This window comes from Carettochelys insculpta, chromosome 3 (assembly GCF_033958435.1).
Source record: "Carettochelys insculpta isolate YL-2023 chromosome 3, ASM3395843v1, whole genome shotgun sequence".
Lineage (NCBI taxonomy): Eukaryota > Metazoa > Chordata > Testudines > Carettochelyidae > Carettochelys > Carettochelys insculpta.
In genome coordinates, this window is record NC_134139.1 from 164994066 (window position 1) to 165005722 (window position 11657).

General features: G+C 41.0%; 1 protein-coding gene across 1 annotated transcript in view; it reads right to left on the bottom strand.

Annotated features, from left to right (window-relative positions):
* Nucleotides 1-11244, bottom strand: part of MCPH1 (microcephalin 1) — a 227980-nt gene extending 216736 nt beyond the window's left edge. The window contains exons 1-2 of the mRNA XM_074991178.1: nt 11125-11244; nt 3457-3575 (exon numbers count right to left, since the gene is read on the bottom strand). Of these exons, the coding sequence (XP_074847279.1) occupies nt 3457-3575; nt 11125-11244 (239 nt within the window). The remainder of the gene's footprint in view (nt 1-3456; nt 3576-11124) is intronic.
* Between the last annotated feature and the right edge of the window lie 413 nt (nt 11245-11657).

Consider the following 11657-nt stretch of genomic DNA (forward strand, 5'->3'; position numbering starts at 1 on the left):
TAGCCACAATACATATCTAAATTAACAGAACGTACTGAGAAATTTCAAAGGAAGGGAAATGGAAAGCCTAGAAACTAAGGTTCCCACTCTGTAGCACATTCAGAAGGCAGACAGCTCTTTGATCTGCACCTGGGATCTAAAGATCTCCTCCGAACAGGCAGTAAACTTTTGTTGAAGTCTCTATAAATTAATTACTTATGCCGTTACCTTGATGAGAATGTATTCCCTCAGATTGTTGTGGGTAAGCAAGAGTACGAAAAGGAGGAGAAGGTGTTTGCAGTCAGACAGGTGAAGAGAAAGAGACTCTCATCTTGGCTCTGACTTTCAATCATTCCTCACCCAGTCATCTTCTGTGGTAGGTTCTGTGAAGGAAATAGCCCCTGAAAAGGTCCACTGTCCTCCAGCTGACCCTTATGGTGAGGCAGCATGTTTGCCAGTCAGCTATGTTTCTTCAGCTTTTACTCTTGGGAGTTTGACCTGAGAATACTAGGACTAAATTCTTTATGAGCTGTGTTCCTATCCATCTGTAGCTGTGAATAATTTTAGTAAAGTTGGAATACTATTTTGTGTGCTAATATAGAATACACTACACAAAACAATAAGCTAAAAATCTATTTTGACCAGAAACAATAAAAGGGTTCTATTACTCCACAATCTTTCTATATACAATAAGATTGACTATGGAAAAAAATTATGAATCCTTAATGCTACACCAGGAATTTCTGAAAAAAATGTGATTCTAGTGACACCTAGTGATGCTACATTTGTAAAGTATACATTTTCATAACCACAGGATAGCGTGAGTCATTCTAAGTTTTGGAACAGAAATTTATAAAACAAATTGCTTTATGATCACAAAATTTTAACTTGCAGTTTCAAGGAGCAAGATATTACTATATTGGTCTGATTTTACTGGGGTTGTCTGAAACAAAGCAAAGATGATTTCGAAGAACATGATAGTAAATGAGCTTTAAACTGGCTATTATTAAATCCCAGATGCTATTACCACTGGAACAGAACTAGAATATTTTAAATGTGAACAAGTGATATTAACAGCACTGAGGCAGAGGGAATTTAAACAAAAAAGTCAGGAAATGAAAACATTTGTCCAATTTCCATATGATTAATTAAAGCATTGTCAAACAAGGGTGTGTTCTTGTCCCTACTGTTCAGCATATTCATCTCAGTTCTACTAAACTGAGTATTTCAAACTCACAATGCACTGTATTTCTCCACACAAGATTAGACGGCTGTCTCTACAACGTGGCAAGATTCAAGGCCAAAATTAAGGTCAAGATAGTCCTCATCAGGGAACTCCTCATTACAGATGATGCAGCTCTCGTTGCGCATAATGAAGACATGCTACAGTCACTGATGGATTCTCTATCCAGAGCCTACAAGTTGTTTTCCTTTGACATAAGCATAAAGAAAACTTGTATTCACTGAAGGTATACCTCAGCGACCCAATATCATTCTGGATAGCAGCCCATTTGACATGGGTCAACAGTTTGTTACCTTGGATCTACTGTCACCACAAACAAACCTTTTCATGGATGAAGAACTGAAGACCAGAATCTGGAAGGCAGCTACAATTTTTGGCAGACTTACAAAATGAGCATGGAACAATCCTAAACTGACAATGCAAACAAAAATATTAATCTACCAGGCATGTGTATGGAGTATCCAGCTACATGGTTCTGACGCGTGGACCACCTACTTGAACCAGGAGAAAAAAATTGAACAGCTTCCATCTTTGCTGCCGCCACAGAATTAGGAATATCAACTGGCAAGATAAAAAGTTTCAAATGCAGATGTCCTGTCAAGATGAGGATAGCTATGAGGCTGGGTATGCCACAACAGCAGAAGACTACGATAGCTTGGTCATTTGAGAAGAATGAGTGACTAATGTGGTCCCAAAGAAATCCTCTTCCATGAGCTGTCATGTAGGTTGAGAACAAGAGCAAGACCAAAGCTGAGATTCAAGGATACGTGCAAAAACACCATGAAAAAATTCAACATCGATCCAAAAAATCGGGAATCTACATCAGACTGAAATACCTGGGGACGACTGCTACAACAGGGCACATCATACTTTGATAGTATATGTGCAAGCCATACAAAAGAACTTTGTCTCAGAAGGAAAAAACTCTCAGACTCAAGAATTCAGAAATAGACTGACATGTGGTTATTCTAATCAACTGGGCAAGTCCAATACTGAAGTCCAATTGGATGGATAAACCACGAGAGAAGCTGAAGACTCAAACACTGCCCACAGATCCTCAACACTGCTGCTAATCGCCATCTCTTGAGACGAAAAAGGGGCCATAATTAAAGCATCCTTTAACATTTAGTATATGCATTGTGAATGAGTCATATATTTCTCAGGGAACAAAGAGTTTAGTTTCCTAACATTTGGGCAGAAATCTGGAGTCTTAATGCTACATCACTACAGTTTGTAAAGAGACATGTTCTATCTAGAAACTTGTGTTCAGCGTAACAGCTGAACACCTTTTCTCCAAACTTAATTTGGGTAGTAAGATGAACTTGTACTTCAACATTCACAACTTTCAATAATCTAAGCAGAAATCAGTGCTGAACTACATAGTAACTCCGATGAAATATTCCTTAAAAATTGGTGACAATGTTAACACGGTAGCCGAGAACTGGATATGTAAAGCAAAAAAGAAAAACCACTTGTTAACACATGCAACAAAACAACTTTCAGATATTCTACATATTTCACAAAGAATTACTTTTGCTCCTGCTTTCCAGTTATCTTTACTTTTCTGCATTGTGTGACTATTCAGTGACCTGCCTCATCTAACAAACTAAAAGCAGCATTTGTAAGATACAAGAAAAATCCAGAATAAAACATTCCATTGTACAGTTCCCCCTAAGGAGGTAAAAGGAGAAATATGACAGATGTTTATCGCATTGCTTAATGCACTACTGGAAGATGTTCAGTTGCTACAGTGAGTATGGTCTAAGAACCTATAGAGAAGAGAACTTACTCTCTTAACTTTGGATGTTCTGCTCCAACTTCACGCTTTGGATCATTCAAAGAAACAAGAGTAAAAATATCCTCTATGTTTAAGACACTGCATCCTCAGCAACAGCCTCTGGATCACCTTTTTGAGACCGTATTTGAAATGTGTGTTTAAAAAGTAACTGCCTGCACCAGAAGGATATTGGCAAAAACCTCAAGATATGTCTCTGTGGTCTCTAAACGTTTGTTTACAGCCACCAGCTGTGGCTCTCGGTGTTCTGTGCTGTTAGAACCCTTTAAACAGTGGAAGTGTTTGTTGGTAATGTGCTAGACAATATTGACCTCCCGGCATATTTTCTTGTTCGGCACTGGTCAGGTCCCCAGGCAGCCAGATGAAAGATCATCTGTATTTGTTTTCCCCTCATGGAAAAAAAAAAAAAGCCATATTTTCAATATATATCACTACTCACTTTTCCACCCAGAGTACAGAAACTAGTTTTACTCCAGTCTTCTGTGCTTTTCTCCAGGTAGCCAAATGTCCTTCTTTGAAGACTACATGAGTCACTTGCTTATTAAAAGTTTTTGAAACCTACAGAGAGAAGTATCAGATATTTCAGTTCACTGAACAGCAAACCTTCATGAACTACATAATAACTCACTTTTCAAGTCCTTGGATTACAACATGCAATAAAAATTACTTTATTGTAAAGCCCATTTTGTCAACGATTGTTTTGATCTTTCCTTTCTCAAAAAGAAGAGCCTAAAAACAAGCTAACTAGTCAAGCCAGTACATTACTGAAGACAAGCTTTTCCCACATTGAAGGTGGTCATGATTTCAAGTATGCCTTGTTGTAGACCACCACTGTTTAGCTGTCTGTTGTACCTTTATTTTCAACCATCCAAATTGCTTAGAAAGTTTGCCTCAGTTACCAAGCCCTAAATATGAGTAATGGGTATCACAGGAGGAAAACCCAGAAACTAGTCAGCAGCATCCAAAATGCATCACTTGTAATATTAAAGTAGGCATAAGAGCACAAGGCTGAAGAGTTCTAATTTCCCCCCCCTCCCCACTCCACAACTGATTTTCATCCATTTATAAGCTATTTGTACTTTTAAATGGTCCTCAGGGCAAACCAGCCAACAACACAAAACTAATCACAGGGTAAATCTACACTGCCACTTTGATGTGCTGCAACTTTCTGGCTCAGGGGTGTGAAGAAGATACACAAACTCCAGCATACTAAGTTTCACCATTGTAAAGAGCTAGGGTAAATGGTCCCAAAGTGCTGTTGGCAACTTCTGTCACGGAGGTGGTTTACATAAAGCGCTGGGAGACCTCTCTTGCATCTCTCCTGAATGGCAATGCCTTTCATTTTAGAAGTGTAGACAAAGCCACAGTTCTGAATAATCAAATTAACTGACAAGATACTGAGAACAACATTGTGGACAGCGTGCATCAGGATAAGTCACTTTCAGGATCATGTCAACTAATCGCAAAATAGTCAGCATTGAACTGACTACTAAATCATCATAGTTTCACCAATCGAATGCTTTATAAATATATAAACATAGTAAAATTGCATATTGAATACAACCCAGTATCAAGAATTCAATTCAAACATCTTTCTAATGTTCCACCCTTCCTTAATGTAAGCCACTTAAAATTTGCTTTTGATATGCTTGTTTAATATTATCTTGGCCAAAAGAGAAAATATTCACATAGCCCTCAAAATGTATGCATTACTTAAGCGATTGTATTGTTTTTGTTTTGTTCCCCCACCTTCCCCCCCGCCACATCAGCATTCTCATCTTCTCTTCACCTTCTCCTACTGGATATTTTATTGTTCTTGTCAGCTTATTCTCTGAGGCTAAGTCTGCACTAGGGAAACAAACTATTTCAGATACGCAATTCTAGCTAGAATCAACTTACTAGAATCTCCTTATTTCCCTAGTGAAGACCTAGCCTCTATACTCTCGCTCAGCCTCCCTTATTCCATGTGATAGCATGGAGTACAGGCATCAACTGCTGACCCCAGATGATGGAGTTGAAAGTTTTATGCTCTTTTATTCTCTTTCAAACTTTGAATTTTAAGCTTAACAAGGAAGCAATGTAAGGTAACATTAAAATATGTAACATTTCCTGATTTTATTGATAAAGTTCTTCAATTGAATAAGTCTCCTGTTTTAGAGTTTAGTGAATTTACTAAGTAAAAGACAGTTTTGGTAGTATGTCTGTTAATAAGATTACAGGATGATGAAGGCTGAAGCTTTAATTGTTTGATTTACAACGCCTTTTACTCTGCTTTTCTCTGAGAGTCCTTGTAAGAATTGTTTACATGTGAAAGTGGTATGTCTGTGTTGAGATAAAGGTGTGAAGGTTATCCCCAGAGCCAGATGGCCAAGAAAGGAGGGGCGAAGCACTGGTGAAGACAAACTGCAGGGCATCAGAGAAGGAGCATCAGTGCGTACCCTCAGTCAAGAAGTGATTGGATTAGCAGACTGATAACTATAAAGGATGGAGCAGGAACCCCTAAGGACAAGTGATTACAGAATGAGCCTTTCAGAGATGTTTTGAGAACGACTGGTATCAAAAGATAACATATCAGTCACAGACTGACACAGCAAACCTCAACGGAGGAAAGGATTATAAAAGCAGGGTGCTTTGCCATTGGACTTTGGGTTTGTCATGCCACCATCTCCAGGAGAGCATCGGATCGCAATGGACAAGGGCCTGCTCCCCCACTGTGATCAATCTAGCTGGCCACTAGATTGATCCAGGCTCTGGACTGGTAACTATAACACTGTTTGGCGGGACTGTGTGTATGGTGTGTGCGTGACTCACACCAAAATGCAAGTCTACAGAGCCTGCATCCTCAGCACCCTCCTTTATGGCAGCAAGACTTGGACCCTGTATTCCCACCAGGAAAAGAGGCTGCACGTCTTCCACTTGCGCTGCCTCAGTCGCATCCTTGGAATATCATGGAAGGACAGAGTGACCAACACTGCCGTCCTTGAGCAAGGATGGCTACTGGTAAGAGCACTAGTCATGGACCACATCCCCATTGTACTAAGCACTGTACAAAGATGGTCCCTGACCCCAAAAGCTTATAATCTACGCATAAGACTAGAGAGACAACTGACAGACACAGTCTTCTTTCATCATTTATTCTTTGCACTCCCCGCAATGAGACTAGATTGATCTGCATGATAGGAAGTAGTCTGAGTACACCGATGGTCTAATCACTGGCAAATGATGCCTAGACATCACAGCAAAAGAAGAATTTTAAGGATAGGTATGCTAAGGATAATCAAGGCTACAAGGAAGAGCCAATATGGATCCATTAAGAAATCATGCCAAACCAATGTAATTTCCTCCTCCGATTGAGTTACACTGGTGAAGTGGGTAAATGGGAAGCAGCACACATGATTTATCTTAACAAAAAGCAGTCAAGTAACACTTTAAAGACTAGCAAAATAGTTTATTAGGTGAGCTTTCGTGGGACAGACCCACTTCTTCAGACCAGGTCTGCCCCATGAAAGCTCACCTAATAAACTATTTTGCTAGTCTTTAAAGTGCTACTTGACTGCTTTTTGTTTTGATATAGTATAGACTAGCACGGCTCCCTCTCTGTTATGATTTATCTTGATTTTGGTAAAACATTAGACACTGTATCACATGACATAAGCTAACTAGAAAAATATGGTCTTGATGAAGTTTCATAGAGTGGATGCATGACTTGAAAGCATATAGTTATCAACGATTCCTTGTCAAGCTGGGAGTATATCTCTAGCAGGATATTGTGGTAGCTGGGTCTACCAATTTACCCTAATTGTGAACTCAACTGTAAAAACTGAGTAAGTTTGCATGCAATGTCATAATATCCTAAAACAATCAATATTAATGGGAAAAGTGCAAAAGGGAGACAAAGACATTTTGAATAAGTCCAGACAAGGGGCCTGCTGACATAAAGCATGTAAAAATTATACCTGGTGAACAAGAGAAGCATGGGATCAGAAAACAGACCACATTGGTGGAAATTAGGCCTGATTAACAAAATAATGCCAGGGTAGCCTATTCCTCCTGTCATCATCTTCTGGGGTTCTCAAAAAGATTTTGGGAGGGGGGATATGAATCTTGGCAGAATGAAACATAAGGCAAGAGTAAGGCCACTACCTCTTACTGCCTCCTGGGAATGCAAAATTGAACACACTGCCACTGTGCCTTCTTTATTCTAGACCCAAGAGCTGTCCTAACTAGGCCAGGACAGAGAGTGACCCAGATGACACCTACACCAGCTTTCATTAAACCCCAACCACCAACTGGAATGTTAGATTGTTTCCCCACAACACAAAGGCTGTGTCTACACTTGCATTCCTCTTTTGAAAGAGGTGTGCAAATGAAGAAAACAAAAAATGCAAACGAGGCACAGATTTACACAGTTGGCATCTTATTTGCATATTCTTTCAAAAGAAGAAAAGCAGCGTAGACACAGCTCTTTAGAAAGTAATCCCCATCTAGGAAAGAACCCTTCTTCCTATTTGTTTCCCTTTTTTTTTTTTTTTTTCCCCCAGGAAGAAGGGTTCTTTCAAAGATGGAGATTTACTTTCGAAAGAGCCGTGTCTACATGGCTTTTCTTCTTTTGAAAGAAGAATATGCACAAGAGGTGCCAAATATGTAAATCTGTGCCTCATTTGCATTTTCAATTTCCCTCATTTGTATGCCTATTTTGAAACAGGAATGCTAGAGTAGACATAGCTAAAAGTGTCCTTTTTCTTTCCAAGCATATGTCCTCCTGTTCCCTGGCTCTCTCCTTTTCCTCTTCTACACAATAAGAGAGCTAACTTAGCTGGCCAAGACTGCACATTTTCTAACACTTGTGTAACACTGTGATCAGTAGGAAAACGAAATGCAATGCTCTAACGAGCTTAATTCTGTAAAAGTTTGCCATGCCTCCAAGAGGTTAACAAGACCACTCACAGGGTCTTTCTTCCAGCAGACAGATTGCAACTTAAAGTCAACACCAAAGAGAAGCTGCATTTGCTATCTTTGTGGTTCTTTCCTCTGCCTCCATTTTGTCATTTTGTCTTCTAAAAATCACTATTAAGGCACAATTACAGCTTCAGGCCACCTCAACCAACTCTTGCTCCTATTAGGCAAAAGAGAACAGTTAACATCTTTGATACCACCTAAACATTGTCAAATTTTTCCCTAATAAAATTTTTCTACGGCTAAAGCATGGTTTCCCAAACTGGGGTGTGGGAAGAAATTCCAGGGGCAGGGCACAAGATGACCCAGCATCCCCCATCATTTCCCCCCACCTGAAGAAAGAGCCAGCCTTTGCTTCTGGCTCTCAGCCCCTGCCATTTTACATGGGTGACCTTGCACAGCCACTATGAAAAGCAGGCAGCCAGCAAAGACCGACTTGGAGCTAGCTGTCTCCTGAAAAGCTGAGTGAATGTGGGTTGGGTGGGGGACGAGGAGGATGGGATTAGATGAGAAGCTGGGGGTGCCTGGCTCAGGTGACGGGGATGGGGTAAGAGCGGGAGACGGGTGGTGCCCGGCTCTGTGGGATGGGAGAGGCTCAGGTGGCTGGACAGCTTGTGGGACTTGTGGTGCTTAGGCATCTGGCCCTGGCACCATAGGGTTCATGCGGCTCTGGCTGGCAGCTGGCCCTGGCAGAGCAAGGCTTGGATGGCTCAGGCTGGTGGGTGGGTGACTGGCCCCAGCAGTACAGGGCTCAGGTGGCTGGTGGGGGCAGCGTGGGGCTTGGGTGGGTGGCTGGCTCAGGCAGTTGGCCCGTGGCTGGGGTTGGCAACCAGTGGGCAGGCAGCTGGTCCCAGCAGGGTGGGGCTCAGGCGACAGCGGGCGGGGGGGGGCGGGGCAGGTGGATGGCTGGACCCCACAGCACCGGGCTTGGGTGGGCAACTCTGGCAGCGCAAGTTTCAGGCCGGCACGCAGCTGTCATGGTCAGCTCTGGTGGGCTGTAAGGGGCCTAGAAAAACTATCTGTGCTTGTTTCGAATTTTAAATAATTTTTTTTATAAGTTTTTGTGTTTATTTTAAATTACAAATTGAATGTTTGGTAAAAGGGGGCTAGATGATGGTGAAGAAGAGGTGGGAGGCATGAGGGTTTCTCAAAAATTAAAAGGGCGGAATGATGCTGAAAAGTTTGGGAACCCCTGAGCTAAAGGAAAAGAAACATGAGAGCTGGCTAAAATGAAAGCCTTACTTACCACTTCACATTTCAAATTCTTCAGTAAAAACAAATAAAAAGGAAAAGAGTTGAAGTTAAAAAAGCATTTCCCACGGTGCTAAGCAGTCTGAAGACTAAAGACTGCACCTTCCCCCCTCTGCCCCCATCTTTCAGCGTTGGAGAGTTTCAGGGTTAATTTATTTGGTCCTATTTATTCCATTTAAGTACAACAGGGGTCTTAACTTCAGTCCACTATTATGTTCTTTAATGATCTAGATAGCAGCATGGAGAGCATGGTTGTGAAATTTGCAGATGACACCAGGCTGTGAGGGACTGCCCGAACACTGGAGGAAAGGATTAGAATTTAAAATAACCTTGACATATTGGAAAACTGTCTGATTCAACCAAATGAAATTCAGTAAAGGCAAGTACTGTTCTCACCATGTTAGTCCTGCAATTTTAGAAAGAAAGTCGGTTAGGTAATATGTTTTATTGGACCAACTTCCTTTGGTGTGAGATAAACACTTTCATAAAGGTTTTCTTCAGGTCTGAGAAAATCATGCCTAGCCTAGACTACAGAGTTAGCATGACATAATTCATTACATACCTACACTATAACGTTGCTGCACCAATGTAAGTTGCCCACTACACTGACCTTTATAACTTTAACTCTGCAAGAGGCATAGTGCTTAGGTCAAGACAGGTCACTGCAGAGTCAGTGAAAACACGTCACTGATTGTTCTGGCTGTCAGCCTCCAACAGCAGGACCCCAGCAGTCCACAACGCCACGTAGTTAGGGGAATTGCTCCTAATGAGGATGCCCATCATGAATAGAGGTTGCATTGGCAGATAAACCAAGTTACTACAATGGCCATAGGCTGACATAACTTCAGTCAACTTTTGTAATGTAGACTTGCGCTTAAGAATGTCACAGTTCAATATACACCTTGATCATTTGCTAGTGTGCCTTTAATGTTGTCTGAGAAACTACCAGATCCCCTGAACTCCTCTTTGTATGCAAATAAACGATGGTGGATAAGGTACCTTCACTTTAGTGTCAAGCTGGAATCTTTCCTTTTTGCCCATCATCCACAATCAACAGATTCCATAGCCCATGCTATATGTGCCAACCCCTTTAAATGTGTTTGCAGAGGTTTCCAATTATAACTTAGTACACTATATTGCTGATGCACATGAAATATGGTACTCAGCAAACTCTCTTAGATGAGAAGTCCCCTCAACTCTTCTGGGCTAACAAGCGTAAACAGCAGGTTTCCCGCTCTACTCCAGACCCGTCTGTTGCTGTTCAAACTAAAATCTCGGCCTGTTCTCTGACACATCTTCAAGGCTGTCTAGCCTCTGGCTCAAGCTCAGAGTGGCTAAAAAATTAGAAGGAAACCTGTGTTAAACATTTTTATACTTGAAAACCAAGCACATCAGACATATTCACCACTGAAACACAGACATAAACTCCCAGTACTGTTTTAGGAGTCACTGTTCAGAGCGGAGCCATACTAGTAAGGATGTTTGCAAGATAGGTGGTTGATGAGGTTAAAGGTAAGATTGATGCAAAGTCTGGGGTGTATGGTAACTGTAGAAATAATAAAGTGGTTGAGAGTGCATGGAAGAGTACTGGAAGAAGCTCAGCTTTTCTTTTCCTTGTTTTTTGTGGGTTTGTGTCAAGTAGGTTGTGTTTTTAGCAAGCCTAACTGCTGTGCAGCAAAACATTTTCTGATATACTACTACGTAGTAGGATTTAACACATTTCTCATCTGCCATAAACATTCATGAATTTGAGTGATGGTAGCAGTTTTGACTTTGCAATATCCCTCCTAGTTTAGCCTGTACATAAAAGGAGGCACCCATGACAAGTAAAATAAGCAAGCAACAGTATCAGAGGGAACTCTGCCCTCCTGACTAATTGACAGGAAAATTATTTCCTTACTTTTGCTCCCATATCCAGAAGTTGTTGTGCAAAGGTTTTTGAATAGTTCTCTGTTCTGTTGGATGACCACACTTCCACATATGCTGTAACACCTGGGGAACAAATGTTGTGTATTAGCATGAGCTTTTGTCTGCATATATTCAAAAATACTTGCTCAAATCTCTTTTAGGACCAGATTCTGCAATCCTTACACATACTGAGAGGAAACTTACTTCACATGAAGTGGCATTGTGCTAAACTTATCACTAGCAATTACACTGTGTTTAATAAATTTAACACCATGAATCACGGTCACAGGGCTGCTAAAGTTTTAGTAAGACTGAACTGACAAATTTGGTGAAACCCCTGTCAAGGCTGGCCAGTTCAGCCAAGTAAGAACATGGAAGTACAGCTAAGTCTGACCTTTCAAATCATCCTGATGCTATTATTTGACAGGTGTATCAGGCTTTCTAACAAGCCAAACGCCCAATTAAAATGGATATTAAACATAGGGCTTAAAACAGAATGGTCTCCAGGATTTATTTATTTCAAAC